The following is a 24,606-nucleotide window of genomic DNA, read 5'->3' as shown; positions in this document are numbered from 1 at the left end:
GAAACACTGGACTTTTGGATAATTGATTAAAGTATTGAATAAGGTCACCTGGCAGATAGCACCTTTAACAGCTGTTTTTATTGTTTGTTTGTTTTGTTTTTTTGCGGTACGCGGGCCTCTCACTGCTGTGGCCTCTCCCGTTGCGGAGCACAGGCTCCGGACACGCAGGCTCAGCGGCCATGGCTCATGGGCCCAGCCGCTCCGCGGCATGTGGGATCTTCCCGGACCGGGGCACGAACCCGTGTCCCCTGCATCGGCAGGCAGACTCTCAACCACTGCGACACCAGGGAAGCCCTATACAGCTGTTTTTAAAGGCTTACTTAAATGTTCTTGCGAGTTAATATATTAAAGAGAATCCATATTTATCATGCAGGTACTGTGAGCCCTACATTATGTTAGATATTTTAGAACATTAAAAAGTATACATTATGTGTTTGCAGTTGTCAAGGAGTTTTTGCTTTTAATCAATAATATATGATTAACAAAATGAAGCCCCTAGAGAATAAAATAACACTATATTTAACTATAGTAAGTATTACATTATCTAAAATAGAAGACAAGGATGGAAATTCAGTGGAGTAGAAAGAGGATGCTTGGTGGCAGTGGTGAGACTTTAATAGGGTCTTGAAAATGGTGGTAGAATGTATACTAAAAATTATACATAGGGGGGAGAACAATATAAACAACAGCTTAGAGAGGGAAGGAAGCATTGTTAAGTTGGCTGTGTCAGGTGTCATAATTGCTTATGTAGGGGACAATATGAAGTATGCATTTCAAAATTAAATACCAAAAAGTTGGTAATATAACATGTATAACATTGGTTAGATCATTGAGGTGAATGTTTTTGCATTTATTTGTATATACTTTAAACTCCTTCCTATATTCCTGGAGGCCATGGATAAGGTGGGTTATACTTTATCTTTTCATATTTGAATACTAATTTCTTGAAATAGGAGCTGACTGTGTCAGATTTTAAATAAGTGTGTGATAAATGAGTTAATGAACAGATGCTTTAAATTATTATCTTGATTTTTACAGGTTCCATTTGGTCTCTTGTTGGAGCCATGCTCTATGCTGTCTATATTGTTATGATCAAGAGAAAAGTAGACAGAGAAGATAAATTGGATATTCCAATGTTCTTTGGTAAGACTATGTTTAACTTGTGAGGCTATTTACTCTGAATGATTAACTTAGGGTTTTCATTTTTGTTTTTTGGAGGGAATAGGGAAGTCTTCCTCCCCACTCCCCCATATGATTCTTTAAAACCATTAGATTTTAAAGATTATGAAGTCCAATCTCAATGTTTTTCTCTTACCTTGTTCTGCATAGTTGTGCACCTGTGAGGAAACGCTCATTCCCTCAGTGTGAGGTAAAGAAATTCCTTCTAACACCTTTTTCAAATTAATGTCTTCAGCCTGTGAATCAGATATTTTCCTCACTGATACGACAGGTTATGCTGTTATAAGTATGTGAGTGTATACCTGTTGTATTATACATTTTGCCTTTTTTGAAGTGTAAGATTGGGGAAACTGCCCCAAAATGATACGTATAATACTGTTTCAGTGTATGTACTTGTTTTTACTAAAAATTGTAGGTCTTTTGAAGGTTTTCCGTTTGCACTTTAAGACTCAGATTCTTTTATGACATAGATTTTCAAATTATCCAGTTATAGTTTCTGGCATCAATTCTTAATTTTGGTAAATGCCTAATATGATTTATAAATTCTCCTTTGCCTGAAATCAGCTCAGTAAAGAACTTGTGATATCTAGGATTGCAAAAGAAGAACACATTGACAAGATATCTTACAAAAGATATCTGAATATCAATAGATAAAGAAGCATGGTGATGAGAATTCAAAGTGCAGCTTACAGGGAACCAGGAGACATGGACTCTAGCTGTTATAACTTCATTTATCTCATACTCATCTGAAAATGAGAAGATTGGACTAGGTTAGTAGCTGATTTACGGAGGATCCTGGGAAGGTTGGAAGGAGGTGGCGTTGCATGTGTGAGTCTGGTTCTCAGACTCCTTTGCTGCTTCTGCTGGAGCAATTCTGCTTTGTTGGTTTTTTAGCATTATAATTTAATTTGTAGAAATGATTTTTCTGCTAAAAATAGTTTGTATATCTTCACCTAAAAATGAACAAAAATAAAACCTTTGAAAAGCCGCTAGACTGGGTGATCACTCAAGTTCCTTTCAAGTAGAGAATTCAATAAGTATACTTTAAATATGAAGATAATTTTAATGATGTCTTATTTTAAAGTCATAGAAAATTCCATCTGGAATGGATTAAAATGTTAATGTTTTACAGTGTTCTTTTTTAAGATTGGCAGCTTTCAAGAAAAATTGCTTATTTACTCTTATTGGAGAGTAGTAACAGACATATAACTTGGTTAATCTTCATATGTGCCATGATATGGAAAGCAATATGAATTTGACATGGGCTTTAGAATAGATAGGATTGGAGAAGTAGTAGTTAGGGTTGGGACGTGGAGGGTTCTTTCGGCATTGGGATGTGAGCAGAGCATAGCAGGGAACAGTGAGTAGATCCATTGTGCTGGAGTGTTCACTTTAGGGAAGAGCAGAAGTGCATGTGGCTGCCTTCTGGAGGGTCTAGAGAACAGGTGAAGTGATTTGGATCTTTTATCTCTAGATCCAAAAGTTGTTACTAAATATGGGTTTTCATGGTTTCATAGTTCAGGGAACAGAAAAGAGATTTGGTTCTTGATAATGCCAAATTTTGCTGTTTTAATTAGAACAGCTTTTTAATACTATACAAGCCTTCTGTACGTGTGGTGTTTTGTTCCTTTTTATTTTTATTTTATTTTATTTTATTTTTATTTTATTTTATTTTTGTTTTATTTTTATTTTTATCACTAGGTGTCTTAAGTTGGGTTTCCTAGAAGCAGGGTATGAGACGGGGATTTGAAGGGGTGCTCTGCAGGAAAGACTGGCAAGGGCGTGAGAGGAGCAGAATAGAGAAGGGGAGAGAACCACGCGATCTCTGGTACAGTTGAGGCGTGGCCCAGCTCATTGCAGGTCCCTGGGCAGGGAGCACAGTGGGAGCAGGTAATGTGTCTAGGCACTCCTCAGAGCTGTCCTGGCCTAGAGCCATTAGGATTCGGCTGCGCAGGGTGTGGAGTGGGGAGGGGTGGGAACTTCTGGGGAAAGGCAGACTTGGTCGCTGTCCAAGACAGTCCTTCAGAGAAGGCAGGTCTTGTGAGTCTTCAGCAGCAGATGAGAGTAGGTGCTCCAGCCCTATTAAGATTTAACTAGGCATCCTAAATACTAGTTTATTATTTAGCAGCAAATATAAAATACATACCTACTGTAATTTAATTTTCTTTTAGGAAAGCTCTGTAATTACCTCTGGATCTCATAGTGGAATTGTGGTGTTAAACTATATACAAAGTCCAATAAAAACTACTATAAGATTATAATATTTTTTTCTTTACATTCACATGTTGTAGTCTTATATAAGCTTACATTTCTATAATAATAATAGCTAGCCTTTATTAACTATTTACTCCATGCCATGTACTGTGTTGTATTTTATGTTTGTCTAATCTTCCTAGTAACCTAATTAAATATTGTTTTACACTTATAGATTGGAAAACTGAGGTTTATAAGAGGTTGAGCATCTTGCCTAAAGTTTGCCTAAAGATTACAGTACTAGTGAATGGTAGAGCTGGGATTGGAACCCAGGGCAATCAGACAGCAGAGCACACACTTAACCACTAAATATTATAGCCTTCCTTTACACATAGTCCATGCTTAGTTCATACTTGAATAGCTATTGGCATATGTGTGTAATCTCACAGACTAGCTTATGAGCTCTTGGGAAGGCGGGAAGCAAAAATTTTATCTTTTTAGGGGACCTTCCTCCATTATTCCTAGCATAGCACGGGTGCTTTAAACATAAATATGATTCGAATCAGAGAGTAAACCATCTAGTTCCTCTTAATAATTTAGGCTGAATACACACACACATACACGCACCAGTTATTCCTTTAAGTTCTAGGACGCTACATTATTATAATCTAAGATTAGCAACCCTTCTTTCTGAATTGTTCTAAGTGGTTTGTTCTGCAGTAGTTGCTCCATACAGTGGGATAGTTGAACCTTGAAGACTCAGTGATCACCAGTTGCTTGATAAAGTTTTTTCTTGTGTTGATCTCTCCGTAAGACTTACTTAAAAACAAAAGTAACAGGAAAAAAAGAAAAGTAACAAATTTCAGTTAAGGAAACCTGTTGAAGCCCTTTGTGCAAAATCTAACGTTTTCTTATTGTAGAGTTATAAGTTTGGAAAATTGAAATAAATCACAGTTACTAACTTTTCTCTCTTCTATACATGTTTAGGTTTTGTAGGTCTCTTTAATCTGCTGCTCTTATGGCCAGGTTTCTTTTTACTTCATTATACTGGATTTGAGGACTTTGAGTTTCCCAATAAAGTAGTATTAATGTGCATTATCATTAATGGCCTTATTGGAACAGTGCTCTCAGAGTTCCTGTGGTTGTGGTATGTACTGTTTATTACCCTATGATTTATTAGTTATGAGTTTATTGACTTTTGGCTAGTTTAAGCATTTCTGTTTCTTCTGTCTTCTGATGGCCCCTCCTGTGCACCTTCCCACCCCACACACTTATAGCTTAATCCAGTAACCCCATTAGAGCAGGAACTGTGTTTTGTTTTTTTAATTTCTGTGTACCCATTGCATAGAGTAGTGGCTTGCACATAGAAGGAGCTCGTGAATTTTGCTGAACGAATAAATGAATATGAATGATCTGAATTTATAGAATGTTTTAGAAAGTAGAGTGTTATGCTAATTAAAGGCATCATTATCTAATGGACAGTCACACTTAGGAGATGTGTATCCCAGGTATGAATACATGAATTCTAAGTGAGAATCTGGGGACTTTGCTTATTCAGGAGACTTTGGAATGTCTGTTTGGTTGCTCATAGACTTTTTTGTTTTGTTTATTCTCAGGACTTTTCATATGAGTGAGGCAGATATATAAACCCTAAGCTCTGATTAACTTGAGATTTTAACGTAGTTTGATATGTTGTAATATCAACTATGTTGATATATGATAATAATCTTAAAATAGTTTGACAGCAGTATCATATATGGAGTTTAAGAAAACTTCAAATAGAGAGCTTAATACTTACTCCTGTTTCCATCTAATACGAACTTAAAAAGAAACACAAATTGTACCTAAACTCCTAAATGTATTTTATTATATACCATTTAAGACTACTGACTAGTTTTCCCTTGCAAAAGACTGCAACAAAAATAGCCTTTTCCATCAAGTCTTCCTTAATGCTCTGCCTACATTTCTCTCCCCTCTCCAATTAAGGAAATATCTCTATTTTCTTGATATCCTCTGTACTCACTCCCTTTCGTGTAGTACTTAAAGATTTACTTTGTATGTAGTAATTTGTGTAATTAAATTCCTTTGCTGATCTAAAACTCTTTGATATCAAAATCTGCTCATTTTGTACAAATTATTTGAGGTGCTCATTTTTTTTTAACCAAAAAGAATTATATATTTTATTTTATATATTAATATATACCATATGTCTCATTCTTTTGTTCTATCATTTCTCTTGCCTCTTTCCACTCTTGGTTCTGGGCAGATGAAACTGCTTACTGGTAGTGTTTTGATGGAACTTAGTTGCACCATAAGGAATTGTTGATCTTAAACCATTTTTGATGGCAGTTTCATAGGGTTCAACCCAGTGAACCATATGCTTTAAACAATTATGCACTCACTGTATTTTAACAGAAGGTTGTACTCCCTACTTTTCTAAAAGTTTAGCTTAGATTAGAAAATTTCAAAGCAAGGAGTTTTTACATATTTGAAAGAAGTAATTTAAAAAAATTTTTGGATATTAGACGAGAGAAAGGTTTAGTATGGTTCATATTACATTGAGACTCATAATGAACATGGACTATACCACAAATTTACAAATATTAAAATTCTCATTCTTTATCGAGAGAGTTATTTTTAATATATACACTAGAGTTTCATTATGTCAGCAGATTTTAATGTAGGCTTTGGGGTTTAATGAATATGAGTTGTGACATATATAATCTCTCTGTTATGTGAGCTTTCCTGAGTTTGCTCCCTTGGAAAATTTTATAGTTAAATAATAAATAACATGTTTTGAAATATTTTTATTCTTTTTGTATTTAACTTTTTTTAAATTAAGAGAGTAATCCATACAAAAGTGTACAAAATTGATTACAATGAAAAGGTAATCTCCCTTCTGCCCCACATTTTCATTTCTTTTCCCCAGAGGCAACCACTATTAACTTCTAAGCCTTCTGCAAAATTGTCTGTATATACAGAAGTGTGTTATCAGTCTCTTAATCCTCCCCACTCCAATTTGTTTTATTTTTAACATGCAAACTATGGATATCATTCTATACACAAATTACTGTCTTGTAAATCTTTACATATCAGCCACTAGATTCATTTTTTTAAAGCCTATGTAGTACTCTAATCTGTTATGCTCCAATCTATTATGTAATGTAATGCATAGAACATAATGTGTTTTACCAGTTCCTTCCTGAGAGACATTTTAGTTTGTAGTCTTCTGCTTTGTAAATAATATGGCATTGAACATCCTCATATATGTTTTTGCATATACATGTAAGTATTCTATAGGATAAATACTGAAAAGACTGAATCAAACGTGTAGACTTTTTTTTTTTTTTTTTTGCGGTACGCAGGCCTTTCACTGTTGTGGTCTCTCCTGCTGTGCAGCACAGGCTCCGGACACGCAGGCCCAGCAGCCATGGCTCACAGGCCCAGCCGCTCCGCAGCACGTGGGATCCTCCCAGACTGGGGCACGAACCCGTGTCCCCTGTATCGGCAGGCGGACTCTCAACCACTGCGCCACCAGGGAAGCCCCAAACGTGTAGACTTTTGATTTTGAGAGAATTGCAAAGTTATTCTCTACAGAAGGAACACAATGTATATTCCCAACTGTGTATATGAGTGTTTATTGTTGACTAAACTGGACACTCAAGATCATATATTATGATCAAAGCTATGTTTATCCTTACCTGGGGTGGATTTTGCAGGACCTCAAAAAGGTTTATTTTTCAGATATACTTCTACACTCAAGCATTTAAGAGTACTTATGGTTACAACTCAAAAGCAGTAAGTTAGTCAGTAATGAAACAAACTTCATATCCCTTCAATTCTAGGTGTTGTTGGTAATTCAAAACAGTTATAAGGAGCATATCTATGTATTTTATACCTTTTTAGATCATTAAAAATAGTTAAATCAGAAGTCATAATCTTTGCGTGTATGATGATTTCTTTCTAGGAAGGCAAGATTATTGTATATTTAACTATAAATAGACAGCAAACTTCAGCATATATAATCAGGTGCTGAGTAGTATACTAAAGGTTTAGAAGTGCAGTTGTGAATTTTTTGGAAATTAAAGATGTGTACTTGTCACTCATTGTTTATTGGAAAAAAAATTTTTTAAGTGCACTGTTAACTCCATATATTGTACTGCTAGTATAGATGTGAGATTATCCACCTAGTCCTCTGTCTTAGCATTTCCTGGAGCATGTTGAATGAATAATAGATCAAATGGGGAATTCCCTGGTGGTCTGGTGGTTAGGACTCTGCGCTTCCACTGCAGGGGGCACAGGTTCGATCCCTGGTTATGGAACTAAGATCCTGCGTGCCGCGTGCCTCAGCCAAAAAATAAATAAGTAAATTAATTAATTAAAAAAAATAAATCAGATGTATTCAGCCATCAGCTAAATTGGGAAAAGCTGGTATAAGTCAAACAGGGTTTTTAATACTTCATCTCAGACTCGGTGTGATTCTACTTTGCATTATAAATCTCTAAGAACATATACTGCATTAAAAAAAAAAAACAAAACAAGAGAATTCCCTGGTGGTCCAGTGGTTAGGACTCAGCGCTTTCCCTGCGGGGGCCCCGGTTTGATTCCTGGTCCTGGAACTAAGATCCCGCCTGCAAGTCTTGCAGTGTGGCCAATAAATAAATTAATTAATTAAAATTTTTTTTTAATTTTAAAAAATGATATTTGATCCCTGAACCCTCTTTTCACAGATCAGGTCATGAATAGTGGACTAGCGCTTGAGTTTTCTTTACCACATCAATAAGAACTAATTGTCCAGCCTCTGGTGAATACTTCAAGTGACACTTTATCAAGAGATAGCCTCTTTTATTGTAGGACAGCATTGTTAATCTTAACATATACTGAGCTAGAATTTACTTGCCTATAATTTCCATGGGTCTGTAGTCCTAATTATATACATTATGGTTTTATCTTGGCCTATAATTCATTTTCTTCTTATATACCCAAATATCTATTCAATATAATGCTTTCCTTCATTTTTTTCCTTCAATTATATGAAATTATATGCAATTGGTATGTCAAAATTTGATACCAACATTGATAGTTCAAGGTGAAAATAAAATGAAGAGCTTAGGTTTTGGTTAGGACAATTGCTAGAAAAATGAAAAACAACAAGGAAATATCCCTGAAAAATACTCAAGTTCTTTTTTTCCGATATTAAGCCAAATCAAAAGAGCAGCACACATCTAAAGACTACTTTAGTTTTTAATGAGGGTGAGATATTTTTGCTTTAATGACAGACCCACCTGTTGGCTTATCACTTTGTTAAAGTCTGTGTTATGAGGTATTGTCCTGAAATTTTAATATAGCTGTTTCCTTTGTTAGCTGAGTATCATTATCACAAAACTGTAACAACTCTTTTGACAGTTTTATTAAAAATGTTAATAAAATATAAGCTATACATCAAAAGTTGAATAACGTCTGTAAGCAGATCTAGAAAATAGCATAAAGTCTTTTGAAATTTGTATACTTATATATTGAATTTTTAATATTTGAAGATAAACTGTAAGAATGATCTTAGTAACTTCATTTTTCATTATGTCTTAGTCCATTCTGAGCTTTTATTTTTACTCCTGATCTCTCTTGCCTATGTTGTAAGATAGATAGTTTTTGATCATTGTTTTTCTTTGGTTCTTTTACTTTTTTGATATGGAAATGTATATTTTCTTTTTTCTTTTTAGGGGCTGCTTTCTTACCTCATCACTGATAGGCACACTTGCACTAAGCCTTACAATACCTCTGTCCATAATAGCTGACATGTGTATGCAAAAGGTAAGGCAAACTATTTATTAGATATTTTAAGTGTATTATTAAAACAGAGCTAATGAAAGGTAAGGAATGTGACTAAATTATAAAGACGACCATCAATAATACATGATGCCTTCTCTTCCAAGCTGTTTTACTACAAAGAGATATAAAAAGTACCAAAGAAATGGGTAATGTGTTACATTTTTTAGCCTTTCAATATTTTTCCTTAATTTCTAAATTAAGGGCAGTGTCTTTATATATAGTTCTCCAGTTTTGGAGCTGATTATGTTCCAGATGTTCTTTGGTGAGTCAGTGGTATGGAATAGGGGATATAGTTTAATCATATAAATAGTAGTGTTTTGATTTCTAACGTAGACTCCAAAGGTTTCTTAACACTATGTTAATACTCCCATAGATGTGAGTGGCACAGGAATAACGTCGTTTCTCAGTGATTGCTCATTTCTGTCTGGACTCACCAGGGCGGGTGCTCCTTTCCTCGTCTGTGAAGTCCTGGTCTGAATGTGAGGGTTCTTTTGATAAATGCTGGCCGTGATAACATTGCAGAAAAGAGAATTGGGGTGGAGAGTCCCTCCCAGCAGCCCAAAGGGAGAAGTTTCTTTAGTGCTTCTAGGGGTACTAGGGAGAAAGAGATGTGCCACTGGCTCACACTAAAAGATGTGTAGCCTTTTATCACTCAGTTCAATATTTGTAAGCTTTTAATGACAATATTAAGTAACAAAACAATGTGTGTGTGTGGTTTGGTTTAATATAGTTTGAAGAAGAAATACTTGAAAGCCCAAAGACTTATAATGCGTAGAAGTTAAAATCAGATTTTTATTTTTCTTTAGATCTTCATGCAGTTTTTAGGATAAAGGCAAAATACTCTCAGTGATATGTATCCTCTTTATTTAAAAAAACAATTCTGTGGTATTTAATTTTGTTTTATGATTCAATAAATTCTAATTTATCTGTCATGGTTAAGAATGGAAATTTTTGTAATTGAGAATTACTTATCTTACATATACCATGCATTTTCAAAAAATGTGAATATTATAAAATATATGTAACACTAAATTCATACATCATTAAATCCTTTTATAGATTTAAATAATATCCAGGTCTTTCCATATCTCAGGGTCATAATCTTGAATATCAACCAAAATTATTCTAGTGAAACTAGGGAAGTGCTGCTTATTAGAGGATTTTGGTAGATTGCTGTGTAAATGAACTTTACCATACTGATATTTTGAAAACATCGGCTTTTTTGCAGATTTGAAAAATAAAAATTGAAGGTTAATTTTACTTTTGAATTTTTTAAAAAGAACTGTAACAGCGGATTTAATTTGATTAAATGATTATGTCATTTGTTCAAATATTTTAAGATGAAAGCAAAACACAAGGGAAAAATGTATGTATATATAATAGATTAGAAAAACATACCAACAGTCATTTCTTGATTGTCTTTGCATCAAGATTAGGGAAACAGTTAAATGAGTAGGCTGGGCCTTTGGTGGGAATTGAGGGCAGGAAGATACCTTCTGGTAAAAGTAGCAGGGTATGCCCCAGACCTGTAATAGAAACATGGTAGGAGAAACCTACTTTCCTGGGGTTTTTTTGTTCTAATATCCAAGCATATTTATATATAGTTTCTGAAATTTTAGCATTTATCAACTTTATTTATTGAGCTTAAAATGTATATTTTTTTTAACCTATTGGTATTTGGTATAATAGGAAGCATCCCTGATTGTTTTCAGGTTTATATTCAGATATATTCAGGAGTTAGACTCTTTTTGTTTACTTAGGCAGTTTTCATTGTTAATAAATGTCTTCATTTAAAAAAAATTGTCTTCATAACTTGTTGGAAATCAAATTAAAAGGTTTTTTTAATAATAATTTTATTATTTTTTTTATTTATTATTATTTTAATAATAATTTTTTGCGTTCCGCGGGCCTCTCACTGTTGTGGCCTCTCCCGTTGCGGAGCACAGGCTCCGGACGCGCAGGCTCAGCGGCCATGGCTCACGGGCCCAGCCGCTCCGCGGCATGTGGGATCTTCCGGGATCGGGGCACGAACCCGTGTCCCCTGCATCGGCAGGTGGACTCTCAACCACTGCGCCACCAGGGAAGCCCTAAAAGTTTTTTTTTTAATTATTCAGCAGCATATAAATAACTGCATTGTTAAAAGTGAACTTTGCCTTTAAAAGTCATCTAGAGTTTTACTTACCTTTATAAAGTTTGCTTTTTTCAGTTCTAAAATAGGGTTTTTAGTTGAATATTCATGAAATCATTCTATCAACTATATCTGCATTTTTAACTCTCATTAGTCAGAAGTTCTTTATACTTTTTCCTTTCTTCGGTCATTGAAGTTCACCGTGGTTTTTCTAGATTATTAAATATTCTGGCAAATATTCCAAGAATATGTTATACCAATACTTTGATAACAGTGTGAAGGCTTTTTAGTACTTACTGCTGGGTGTTCTTATCCTGACTCAGCCTGTGTGTGTGTGTACCATACAAGCAGGACGTGCATGTTAAAAGTTGTCAGTGGTTTTTCTTGTGTTACGCATTATGAGTCCCTCATAAAAGAAACCATTATTCTCACAAAACCCCTTTACTCTGACTAATGGGTGGTATGAAATGGAATAGTATATGTTTTCCACAAGAGGGAGTCTTGCCTTTGATTCTCAACCTCATTTTTTTAATGTTTAGAGAGGGCAAGCAATTTTTCTTCCCTATTTTAAAGATAGGAGTTACTGTTTTTGTCATTATTTTGAAAGCAAACCACCAGTGAGTGGGTTGCAGCTGAATCTCAATAGTTAATCAGTGCAGGCTCTTTTTAGCAATTGTTTTTGATCCTTAGTTGAATCTAGATGGTAAAGGAAAGAATGATTTTTTTTGTTTGTTTTGGTAACTTTATGGTGTCTCATTTTTAATTTTCTTGACGACCCTGATAAAATGATGGATTGGAGGGTCAGGCTTGGCGATCTGAGGGCTCCTCACCCCTGAAAGTATTTCTCTTTGTAATCTTTATTTTACTTAGTTATAATTTCCTTTTGAAAATTTCTGTTTCATTTGTTACTAGATAATCAAGCTATATTTCATCAATAAAATGTTTGCAAAAGTTTTACTTGAGTTTCATCTGTTTTTAGTACTGTCTTAAGAACCATAACATAACACAACATATCATAGCAATAGCGTAACCTAGTTTTTCAAAAGTGGGAGTTTTTAAAAATGACATCAGGAACTAAAGGGGAAGAATCAACTTGAGAACAGGCAGTAATCAGTAAAGAAAATATGGGCAATGTGATGTGTAAGGCAAATGCTTAAAATTTCATAATTCTGTTTCTTATGTACTATGCCTGTACTTATTAGTGAAAAGCATGCTTTCCTTTAGGCTATTTTCCAAGCAAGAAGTATTTTTGTTGGTAATTTAAGCAAGTGGTTAATATGTTGAAGTCCTGAATCCTTATATTTAATAATAACATACTTAAAATGTTGTCAAAGATTAGTAGTATTTTCTTGGTGTTTTACTTTATTCCTGCAAGTTATCATAAGTGGAAAACTTACGTTAAAGGGAAAATTGTCTTAATGGTAATTGTGGGTGTTTTGTTTTTCTTCTGTCTCTTACTTTTAGGTGCAGTTTTCTTGGTTATTTTTTGCAGGCGCTATCCCTGTATTTTTTTCATTTTTTATTGTAACTCTCCTGTGCCATTATAATAATTGGGATCCTGTGATGGTGGGAATCAGAAGAATTTTTGCCTTTATATGCAGAAAACATCGAATTCAGAGGTAGGTTAAGTTCTAATACAGATTTTTTAAAAATAATGTTTACTAAGTAAATTAGGAATCATATCATGCTGGCCTAGCTTTTTAGAGATTCTGTGAAGAATTTTTAAAAGATTATAATTTTATATGTACAGTGCCAGATAAAAGAATTTGTTCAGACCCTTCAGGTGATAAGATAGTTTCTTCCCAACTGCTTTTTTTTAAAAAAAAAACATGTTTTGATTCACAGATACAACCAAAGTGTTTACTGCTTTGCTAAAACAAATTTAAATGTAGAAAACATTTGTTTGTTTGAAAAAAATTCATAATAAAATATGATAACATTGCCTCCATTTTTTTTCAATTTCTTTCTTTTTAAGAGAGAGAAACCTTTTTACATTCTACTCTAAAAAGAATTTGGGACAATTTGTTGGGGAATCTTGACCTTGTCTTAGGTCTGACCTCAAGCCTCAGCCAGTGGAGTAGATCATTTCTAAGGGTTCCTTAGGTCTAAAGCTTTCCTAACTATTGTCTTTTTTTAAGGGTTCCAGAAGACAGCGAACAGTGTGAGAGTCTCATTCCTATGCACGGTGTTTCTCAGGAGGATGGAGCTAGTCAGCTGTAGTCCAGGTTTGTATGTTAGCTGACAGTAGTATTGAATAAGGTTCTTATTCTTGTATTGCTCAAATACAGAATCGATTTTCCATTATTAGTTGTTTGAGAGGCAATACAGCTTAGAGGCTAAGGGAGTCCAATTCTGGAGTCAAACCTCATGGGTTCCAATTCCAGCTTCTCTATGTACTAGCTCTGTGACTTTATGCAACATTCTTAACCTCACTGTGCCTCAGCTTTCTTATATGTAAAATGGGGTTGCAGTAGAACCTCCCTCACAAAGTTGTTAGAAGAATTAAATACTTGGTAAGTTTAAAACACATACAATATAGTACCTGAGTCGAATTAAGTGATTCCCAAGTTTTGTTTGTTTGCTTTTTGAAAAGGAAGAAGTAAAATTGTATTCAGTTGCAGATTGCATGATTATATTTAGAAATTCTAAGGAGTCAGCAAAAAAAGTTACTAGAATAATTGAGTTTAGCAAGATCACATATACAGTGTCAATATAAAAAAATCTTCCTATTATTTTTATATGTAGCAATGAACAGTAATTAAATGAAATTAAGAAAAATTCCATAAACAATGAACTTTTAAAAATACCTACAAGTACATTTAACAAACATTGTACAAGGCTTGTAGATGGAAAACTAAAAAATAATTCAGAGAAAAATTAGAGATATGAGTAAATGGAGAGATATAATAATGTGTTCATGGGTTGAATGACTCAACCCATTAAGTTGTACTATTAAAAAGCCAGTTATCCCTAAACTGATCTATAGATTGAGTGCAATCCCAGTCAATATTCTAACGAGCTTTCTTGTGGAAATTGACAAGATGGTCCTAAAATAAGGCAATTAAAAATTTTTTATCTATTTTTTAAAATTAAATTATACTTGAACTACAACGCTGTTAGATCCAGGTACAAAACATTGTGATTTGCTATTTCTATACTCTACAAAATAATCACAAGTGATTCCAAGTTTTGTTTTTTTTTTTTTTTGTGGTACGCGGGCCTCTCACTGCTGTGGCCTCTCCCGTCGTGGAGCACAGGCTCCGGATGCACAGGCCCAGTGGCCACAGCTCACGGGCCCAGCTGCTCCACGGCATGTGGGATCTTCCCGGACCGGGGCATGAAACCGCGTCCCCTGCATCAGCAGACGGACTCTCAACCACTGTGCCACCAGGGAAGCCTGTGGTTCCAAGTTTTAACTATTACTTATATTCTTGCTAATGGTCATCATTTTACTTAATGATACACTTTAGAAAAATATTTTTTTCTGAGTATAAAATTAAGAAAAAATGTAATACTTCAGCGTATATCCAGTCTCTTCTCCATGTATGTGTGTGTGTTTACCACAACTCGCACAGTATATATCCTGATTCTCTGACTATGCTTTTCACTTAACAATGTTTCGAGAACATTTCCACATTTTTTTTTAATTTTAAGAAATAGTATCTTGTATATTTCTTACATGACAGAAAGAGTACGTGATAGTTTATGTTTCTCTTAATGAGTCCTTGAAATATATCCACCGTATATCTTTGGTAGGTAGGAAAGCAATTATTTATTTAGAGCAAGAGATCACAATAAATTACTGAAATTCTGGAAATTCTGGTCCCTTTCTTCTGAGATAACTTTAGACGATTTATATTGAAATGTTTCTTGGTTACACCTGGGCTTCCCCTCTTCACCTAGAACATTGAACAACTCCTGTCAACTCCTTGCACTCACATTGGCCATGAAGCTTAAGTTTATCTTCATGGTAAATTCACCTCTAACCCAAGGCTGTTTGTCTTGGTTTTATGTTTTTCTTTGATTGGTCTTTTTTTATTCTAGTTTTTCCTCTTAGGATGGTTATATATGCACATAGTTTGAAGAGTTAGAGTTCTACAATTCTTATTGTACAATGGAGCTATCCCCTGCCCTGCACTGCCTATCCTGCTTTCATTCTTTTCCCACCCTGAGGAACTCCCACCCTTTAAACTCTTCATTGATTTGTTTCATATTTTCCTCTCCATCTAAGTACCATGCTTATACTTCTATTTCTTGATTTCTCAGTTTCAGGCCTCTTCAGCTGGTTTTCCCACTATGGCACATGAGGACAGGTTACTTTCAGTTTCCCCCTCCTCTGCTCCCACTGCACTTGCCTGCCTTCCAGCCCTGTATCATTCCTACCTCCTCATCATCCCAGGATATTTATCCTGTGATTTTGAATAGATGTGTAATCAGTGTTTACATTGTTATGCCTATATAAATGTTACTTTTACCTGAGCCATGTAGGATTGTGCCTGGCATTTCCCCAGTCCAGAGACCCTCTGTTACTACCCTTTTTGGAGAATGAACCTCAGATCTTCTCCTGGGATAGAGAAGAGGCACTTGACCAGCTGTGAAACGTGAGGGGCGGGCATCTGAGTGTCTGACTGCTTTTTCTATAAACTTTGTACCAATCTGCCTACTTTTAGTCATTTCTTCACCCCTCCTTACAGAGGCATCTGGTTGTATTTCTTCATTGCTAGCTAAGAGTTGGCTGCTCTTTTCTTGTCTCTGTTCTTCTCTATGTCCATGTGGTTTATACTTTTTTTTAAAAAATCCCTTTATTATCTTTTTACTGAGGTTTTGGGGACAGAGTAGAACTATGTATATTTTGCTCTTTTAAAATTGTTTTAATTTTTAAAATTAAAAAAATGCAAATAGTTATCCTTTAAAACTTTTTAATGCTATAATTTATACATTTTCCCTCCCTAGTATGCTGTGCATTATTCCCATACTCACACTCATACCCACCCTCACCCAGATATTTTTGGAAGTGAGAGCTGGATAAAGAGGAGATAGTGAAGACTGAAGAAGGTGGACTACAATAGAGCAGAATAAAGTAGGGCAGGTTGGGCAGCAGTCTTTGTCTTGACAGGGGTAATGGTGGAATGTACCTTGAATAAAACTGTTATTATGTGATCTTAAAGTAGTATTGGATGTCAGCCTTTGACATTGCTGTAGAACTCACTTTCATGAGTTCTTAGAACTCACCTCAAGTTCTGGTATCCAGTTATTAAGTATATAGGCTGTGTTTGATATATATTCCAATGGTAAGATAATTTTCTTTTTAAAATATAAACTATAGAAATTAAAGCTATGACAGTTGTAATCTAATGATGATCCCGTGTTTGTTTTTATTTTTAGCTTGATAATGGAACAATATACGGTGAAGAGACAATCTCTGGCAAGTTTTTGTAGAAAAATGTTTCAGTGCCTAGTCTGAAAAATAACAGTTTCAGTTCTTTGGAACTCTAAAACATATTTTCCTCTTGTCTGTTTTCTTCATTTTCTTAATGAAGTACTTTGCTATGTAGCTGTGTACATATCACTACAGTTATAGGAAGTTTCAGTCTACAGTCCATCTAAAGGACCAACCTGCCTTACACATCTCAAGGAATTCAGCTGATGAAATAATTTGGACTAATCAAGGGATAAAATTTTAATGTTCTGGAGACTTTATTTTCACATATTATTTGTTAAATGCTGGACTATATTATGAAAATGTTTTCAAGAAATCATTTTAAGTATATAGATTGGTGTTTCTTACAGGTAAAATGCTAAAATAAGCTGCCTATAATAGGTACGGGTTATATTTTTGAGTTTTGTAGAATATTACAAATTAACAACACGAAAAATGTTTAATTTATGCAGCAAATATATTCACACAAATTTGGTAGGACTTTAGAAAGAATCGATATTTGAGAGAAGATCTGGTTCACTTACACTACATATACTGTATTATCCTTTCATAGCATTAGGTGCCTTCTACTTTAAATCTGTGACAAACCATGACAAATTTTTAAAGGAGAAGTATTATTGTAAAATGAAGAATCATGTACTTCTAAAGACTGTATTGCTGTAAGTTTAATTGATAAAGCTCTGCTTATTTAGAGTTTTGAAGAAATATCCTCTCTTCAATTAAACATTTTCATAATGGAATGATGTAAATTGAAGTGATAAAGAGTATTATTAAAATAAAATGTTTATATATATGTGTGTGTATTATAGATCTATCAATTGGTTTCTGGTTTTTTTCACATATAAATGTGCCAAATTATCCTAGAACTGGATGCCTCTTCTTTAAATAATTTTAGTTTTCCTAAATAAATTTTTATGGTTAAAAACCAAAGAAGGAAGGCAAGAAGAAATTCTACTTTAAAAATTACATTTGGAGATTTCCTTTACCAAGTTTAAATTAAATATAAATACTCCTGATTTTAACTTTTAAACTTAGGTCTTATATGTCCTTATTGTGCAGCAGCTCCTGGACTCTACTCACTGTAGCCCTCAGAGGATGAATGTATGTCTCAGGATTCATCCAGGCTTTTGATTAATCAGAACGTATTTCCTTCTCAAGTTTTGTGAGATTAGTTCCTTTCTCTTCAAAATTTCTTAACACGTCTGTTTTTTAAAAATTCCCTTTGCAATGTTTAGCTTCAGTTCGTCTTATTCACGTTCTTAAAATTGCTTCGATGTTACCGTAAGTCTAAAATGAAGTTTAGCCATCTTTCTGCTTGTCCTGAGATTTTATATTATTTTAATTTAAAAGATTGTTGATAACATTAAATTTTAAAAATAGATGTTATCCTATTTGGTGCCACCAATAAATCTTAAACCGAAAAGAATCCTGATTTTGTGAGCTTGGCACAGGTTAAAGGCATGTAAAGAATGTGGACCTCGAAGAAATTTTCTCTTGAAAAGAACTAATGAAGTACATTTCAGTTACTCAAAGACTAAGTTTGGTTGACGTTCCCTATCTGTATAGCCCTCTACTTCATGTTTTTGCTGTTTTGACAGTTCGCCAGTACCTTTCCGCAGTTTACGGGATGAAATAGTTGAAACAGTGTCAGTGAAATTCAAACTTTAAATTTTTCTGTAAATATGGTAGGAAAAGAGGTTGAACTTAGAATTTTTTGGTTGTCCATGTGCTCTATGTTCACATGTCATACAGATCATGTGTTGTCACTCAGGATTCCAGAAGTAGTCAGCCTTGTTAACACACTGGATAAATCTTGAGGAGGTCTTCCACTAGGCTATGCTTTTTGTCAAAGAACCTCTTTAGAAGGAAGCAAAATTACATTGGTTAGCTGAAAGTAGGGATTACTGCTGCTTTGCCAACTTACATATTGTTTTTTCTCCCAGGTTATATTTATCTAAATGATTTTGGTGTTTGAATACTGTAGCCACGGCAAGTGAGCAGTTGAAGCCTTCCTTTCTGCACCTTGTAGTTAAGGGTTCACCTTCTCAGAAAATTAAGTTACGGTAGATTACTTTCATTCTGTGATTACCCAGAAGTCTAAGTATCAGGGCCCTAGGGTCAGAGCAACCACACTGCAGGCCTTTGGAAATGTTGGGAGAGGTTACACTCAAGTAACTGCTAATGTCCTTCATCTCTGTTGGAACAGTGTTGGCCTGTGATTATATTTTTCTGAATCTAAAGACCCAAATAGGGATTTCTAAAACCTTGTTTCAGTCTTCTACTTTTCTTCCCATACATAATTTAAATTCCATTATTGTATAACGTTTCAAATTATGACCTTGATGAAAGGGAGTCTGCTGTTTTGTCAGAAACACTTTCAGTTAGATGAACATCAGAATCTCTACTAAAACAAAACTGAAAAATGAGGCAGCCTTAAAAGTGCTTAGATGAACGCTTTTTGAAGCTCAGAAAAGCCATTAGATATACGTAAGACATTCCGTTAAATAAATTTTGATTTTTAAAAAGTTGATATATTGACTTCTGTCAGCCTGACTTAATTAATTCCTTAAATTAAACTGATTTTCCCACTGGCAGCCAACGAATAAAATTAATTGTTTCTATAGAAGTGAGCTCACAAGGTTAAATGAATGTTCTCAAAGGTATACAGTCTTATTTCAGGAAGAATGCTCATGCCCGCTTCACAATGAATCATGCAGAACCAATTTGGGGTTGCAAGGTGTGACTTCTCTGGAAGCCAAGGCTTTTCATAAGGCAGTTTGGTAAGATCTGTAGCACTAATCCTCAATGTGCTGGCTGAAGAAACAAAATATCTCTAAAGAAAGATAAAGTAGGAAGTAATTTTAAAATATATTTCCCAGAATCATATCAGCAAATAAATGAAATGTCATTTTTATTTTAAGCAATTCTAGTTGTTAGAATCCTGCCTCATTTCTCCCTACTTTCCTTTTGAAATATTCTCTATTACTAAATAATATTATAGGAAGAATTCAAAGAATTAAGAGATGACTGTTACCTCTGACATCTGCAAATTTAACTTATACAGCTAACATAATTGTGTGCTGATTTTGTTTCTTCGATGGTGACAGGGCATATATGAGATTCTCAGTCTATAGAGTTTGAAGGTAGGGTTCTATTTTATTACATCATGTACCAAAAATTCCATTTGGCTAAATTGAGGTACATTTTTTTACATAGACTTGCAATTTTTAGATGCCCCACATTTCCTTTTTTATACTATCAGCCTCATCCATCTGTAGAAAAACTAATAGTACAGTATTTCGTAGTCTGTCCTGTATATGTACATAGGAAACTTCCCTTTAAATATTAAGAGCCTTTTAAAACTGGGGACAGAAAAGGAGTTCATTATAAATCCAAAGCAAATAATGACCATTGGGAATTTATTGTTATATTAACATGAAGCTTTTTTGTTTTGCCATTAGGCGTCAAGAGGACATGATAATTGAAATCTTTATTTTAACTTTAACTCTTATTATAATGATTACCTTATTTTCATTCTGATTTTTTGGTTTTCTAAAAAAAATTGTGTTTTATATATCTTAGGAACTAAGCATCATTTTTTAATGTCATTGCATTTAAAAAACAAGACTTTCCTATAAAATTTCCTATATGATAACTATACATACTAGAATGGCAACTAATGAAATCATTGACAAAAATTTAAGGAAAAATTACATATGAAAAGGAATTAGTATTCTGCAGTTAGGCATTCTTGCTGAAATGCTAAAGTGAAACCGCAAAATATCCAATGAGAACATTTTGAATTTTTGGTAACATGAATTATTTTATTTTTCATTTGGGGGTTTGGAGTGGAGAAGCACTCAGATGAAGACAGCATTTCCTTCTTGATATTTTAAAGTTGGAAAAGAAAACCTTCCAAATGGAAACTTTTAACAAGGTACTTCATTAAATTCTTAGTTTTTAATTTAATTTTACATGTGGTTTCTTTCTTAAGAGCTACTTTTATTAACTTTAACTTAGATCCTTGTATGCTAAACATTCAGTATATCCCTACTTAGTTTTCCTATACCTAGTTTTAATTATGGCAAGTAATACTAAAGTCAGTCAGGCAAGGGTATTTGTCAATTTCAGTGGATCTCTATAAGGCAGGCAGAAGATTTTTGTTTCAAGTCTTATTTATTTGGGACATAAGATGAAAACAGTTCTTCAGAATCTTACTGGCAATATTTGTTTATTCAGAATAGCTCTCACTTATTTTTTTCTTATGAAAAAATTCAATGTCAAGCAGTTAGACCGTAACATCAAAAGCAAAATTTTGTTGAAGGCCATCCCTGTCATAATATTCAGGGATAAGGGGTAATACACTAAGTTCTTCTGACCTCTGCAGTAGCTCAGTGTAGAATTATATGTATTTTAATATGTATGCTCCAGGTAAGGCTTCCAAGAGGCAACATGCTAAAGAGCAGTGGCTCTCAAACTTGAGGGCCCACCAGCATCATTTGGAGGGCTTGCTGGGCCCACCCCAGAGTTTCTCATTCAGAAGGGCTGGGCAAGGCCTGCGAATCTGCATTCCTAACAAGTTTCCAGGTAATGCCCCTGCTGCTGGTCCTAGGACTGCGCTTTGTGAATCATTACCCTCAGGAAAGAGCAGTGACTTTGAAGTTGGAATTCCCCTGTTCTCCATTAGTGGATTTACTGGGGGGCAGGAGGGGGGGCAGGTATTTAATCCAGGTAGGCCTATATTTCCTTAGCTGTAAAATGGAGGTTAATGCTACCTACCTGGGACTGTGAGAATTGAGGTAGTAAAGTTGGAAGTGCCCAGTCCTACATGCCTGGGGGGCTTGATAAATGCTGATTCCCTTGTTCCATCCTCCCCTTCCTATTCTCAAATGGAAAGGGAGGAACTAAACTTAACGCCTTCTATGTTCCTGTCACCTCTCAAATTCTGTGATTCTAAAAGTTCTCTAGTTCAAGAGAGAATGCCAAACACTGTATGTGTGTTTGGTGCTTTACAGAGAGTGGTGTGGTGGTAACAGTGCGATTGCATAGACCATAGTTTCGCTTCTGCTTTCATTACAGCTTAGCATCCAGACTCTGTAAAGAAGTTTTCAGTGAGATTTTAAAGCAGCATTGAAGAAATTATATTTGAATTCATGACAGTTTCTGGAGGCTGAGTGTATCAGATAAATAGGCATGCTTTTCTCAACGACTGGCCTTATTAGAGTCTCCACTATGTTGCCTCCTATAATGCATGCTCAAATGTGTAGTTTTCATTACCTGCTTGATTTTCAGACAGCATTAAATAAGCTGCAAAACAAATCCAAGCTAAAATTGTGAGCATATAATTTTTTAAAATTTTATTTATTTATTGGCTGCGTTGGGTCTTTGTTGCTGCGTGCGGGCTTTCTCTAGTTGCGGCAAGTGGGGGCTACTCTTCGTTGTGGTGCACGGGCTTCTCGTTGTGGTGGCTTCTCTTGTTGCAGAGCATGGGCTCTAGGCACATGGGCTTCAGTAGTTGTGGCACACGGGCTCAGTAGTTGTGGCTCGCAGGTTTTAGAGCGCAGGCTCAGTAGTTGTGGCGCATGGGCTTAGTTGCTCCATGGCATGTGGGATCTTCCCAGACCAGGGCTCGAACCCGTGTCCCCTGCACTGGCAGGCGGATTCTTAACCACTGTGCCATCAGGGAAGCCCGTGAGCATATAATTTTTATAGCATGAAGTTATTCAGTGTTTTATTTAAAAATAGTCACTAGTGTATTTACTCTTGTGAATTTATAATCTAAAAAATTGGGGATGCTAAAAGTACTGGGCTAAAATACTATTAGATTTTTTTTGTTTAACTTCATCTTGTTAAAGAAAATAATCACAACCAGGGTCCTTTTTCTTTACCTCGCCATCTAAATCTATACAGTATGTAAGCTAACGCACATATATGGTATCTAAGAAAACGGTACTGAAGAACCTAGTGGCAGGGCAGGAATCAAGACGCAGACATAGAGAACAGAGACTTGAGGACGCTGGTGGGGAGGGGGAAGGTGGGACAAAGTGAGAGAGTGGCATGGACATATATACATATATACATTCCCAAATGTAAAATAGATTATAGTGGGAAGCAGCCGCATAGCACAGGGAGATCAGCTTGGTGCTTTGTGACCACCTAGAGGGGTGTGATAGGGAGGGTGGGAGGGAGACACAAGAGGGAGGGGATATGGGGATATATATATACATATAGCTGATTCACTTTGTTATACAGCAGAAACTAACACACCATTGTAAAGCAATTATACTCCAATAAAGATATTTAAAAAAATAAATCTATACAGTAAATTTGGGGATGAGTATGTACAACAAAAAGCACATGCAGCTAAGTGATTGGGGTTTGGCGACATATGTGGAACTTGAATAAAGCATTTGCAGCCATCCAGGATGATCTCCTTAAACTACTGACTGCTGGGGGCCTGCAGGATGTGCACTGGAAACATGGGTGGGAGAGCTTTTCCCACACGCTGGAGGCTCTGACTGCATTTGAAATACCTATTTTTAAAAACCTGAGCAGAAGGAGGCTAGAAAGAATGCAGACAGGACATTGAAAATGCTAATTCCCTTTGTTAGTAGAACATGAAATACCTGATAGTGGCCAAAAAAAAAAAAGTCAATGCCAGGATACAATGTAGGGTAAAGTTCAACTAGTATAATCTGAAGTGGGTCTTAATATTCAGATTCATGTTAGAGGTTAGGCAGCAATATTTTTGTGGAACCAGGTATATATATTTATTTTGCCTTTCTTTATAGTCATACTGGTAAATTCTTGGGAAGGTTTGTTTTGCATCCAAGATATTTTCTATACGGTTGACCCTTGAACAACACGGGGGTTAATCTGAGTATAATTTATAGTCGACCCTCCATCTCCCATGGTTCCTCCATATCCGTATATTCAACCACAGGCCTTTATAGTCCTGTAATATTTACTGTTGAACAATATCTGCATATTAGTGGACCTGTGTAGTTCAATCTGAACAGCTGTTCAAGGGTCAACTGTACTAAAATTTTATAGTATATTCTTAATCCCCTTTGGCTAGTAAATTAAAGCTGAAATTATCAAGTGTCAACATACTGTGATTTGTATTTTAACATAAGACAAGAGTGCATCATTTTGATCAAGTCGCAACATTTTAATTTTACCTGATGGGTCTATATTGAGTAATCAGTAGCTAAGTGCAAATACTCCCATCCCTGTAGTAGAGATCATTTTATATAAAAGTCACCTTAATTACTAGACCCAGAAGGCCAGAGGTGATGAAAGAGTACTTTAGAAAGATGAAATGTTAAATAAATAAACAAATTAAGGAAACAATCTGAGATAGATTTGCCTAAGTGTAATTTAATGCAGATATTTACCTCAGATTTGTTTTTAAATTTTATTCTTCCATGTGTTTAATAAAATGAATATTTTCCGATTTTCAGAACCTGGCATATTTAAATTTTAAACACAATTATAAAATTAATTCTAATTACTACTTATGGTACAAATTCTATTCTAATTTGGGGCCAGAACTATCCCAGTTTTGGAGGCAATTTGAAACTGCCTTTTTTTTTTTTTTTTTTTTTTTTTTTGCTGTATGCGGGCCTCTCACTGTTGTGGCCTCTCCCGTTGCGGAGCACAGGCTCCAGACGCACAGGCACAGCGGCCATGGCTCACGGGCCTAGCTGCTCCGTGGCATGTGGGATCCTCCCAGACTGGGGCACGAACCCGTGTCCCCTGCATCGGCAGGCGGACTCTCAACCACTGCACCACCAGGGAAGCCAGGGATACTGTTTATTTTTATACTATATGATTT

General features: G+C 35.2%; 1 protein-coding gene across 5 annotated transcripts in view; it reads left to right on the top strand.

The window, feature by feature from the left end:
- Positions 1-18,097, top strand: part of SLC35F5 (solute carrier family 35 member F5) — a 67,364-nt gene extending 49,267 nt beyond the window's left edge. The window contains exons 12-17 of one of the 5 annotated variants that reach the window (XM_060153004.1): positions 1,039-1,143; positions 4,360-4,519; positions 9,093-9,183; positions 12,794-12,948; positions 13,468-13,554; positions 16,715-18,097. In XM_060153004.1, coding sequence (XP_060008987.1) covers positions 1,039-1,143; positions 4,360-4,519; positions 9,093-9,183; positions 12,794-12,948; positions 13,468-13,549 — 593 coding nt within the window. In that variant the 3' untranslated portion in view covers positions 13,550-13,554; positions 16,715-18,097. Of the gene's footprint in view, positions 1-1,038; positions 1,144-1,743; positions 1,950-4,359; positions 4,520-9,092; positions 9,184-12,793; positions 12,949-13,467; positions 13,555-16,714 lie in introns of those variants that run through there. The other 4 variants (XM_060153003.1, XM_060153005.1, XR_009541196.1 and 1 more) reach the window with 4 other exon arrangements.
- Positions 18,098-24,606: the final 6,509 nt, after the last annotated feature.

Source organism: Lagenorhynchus albirostris, chromosome 6 (assembly GCF_949774975.1).
Source record: "Lagenorhynchus albirostris chromosome 6, mLagAlb1.1, whole genome shotgun sequence".
In the NCBI taxonomy this organism is placed as follows: Eukaryota; Metazoa; Chordata; class Mammalia; order Artiodactyla; family Delphinidae; genus Lagenorhynchus; species Lagenorhynchus albirostris.
Note: the sequence above shows the minus strand (reverse complement) of the source record. Positions and strands in the feature narration are given on the sequence as shown.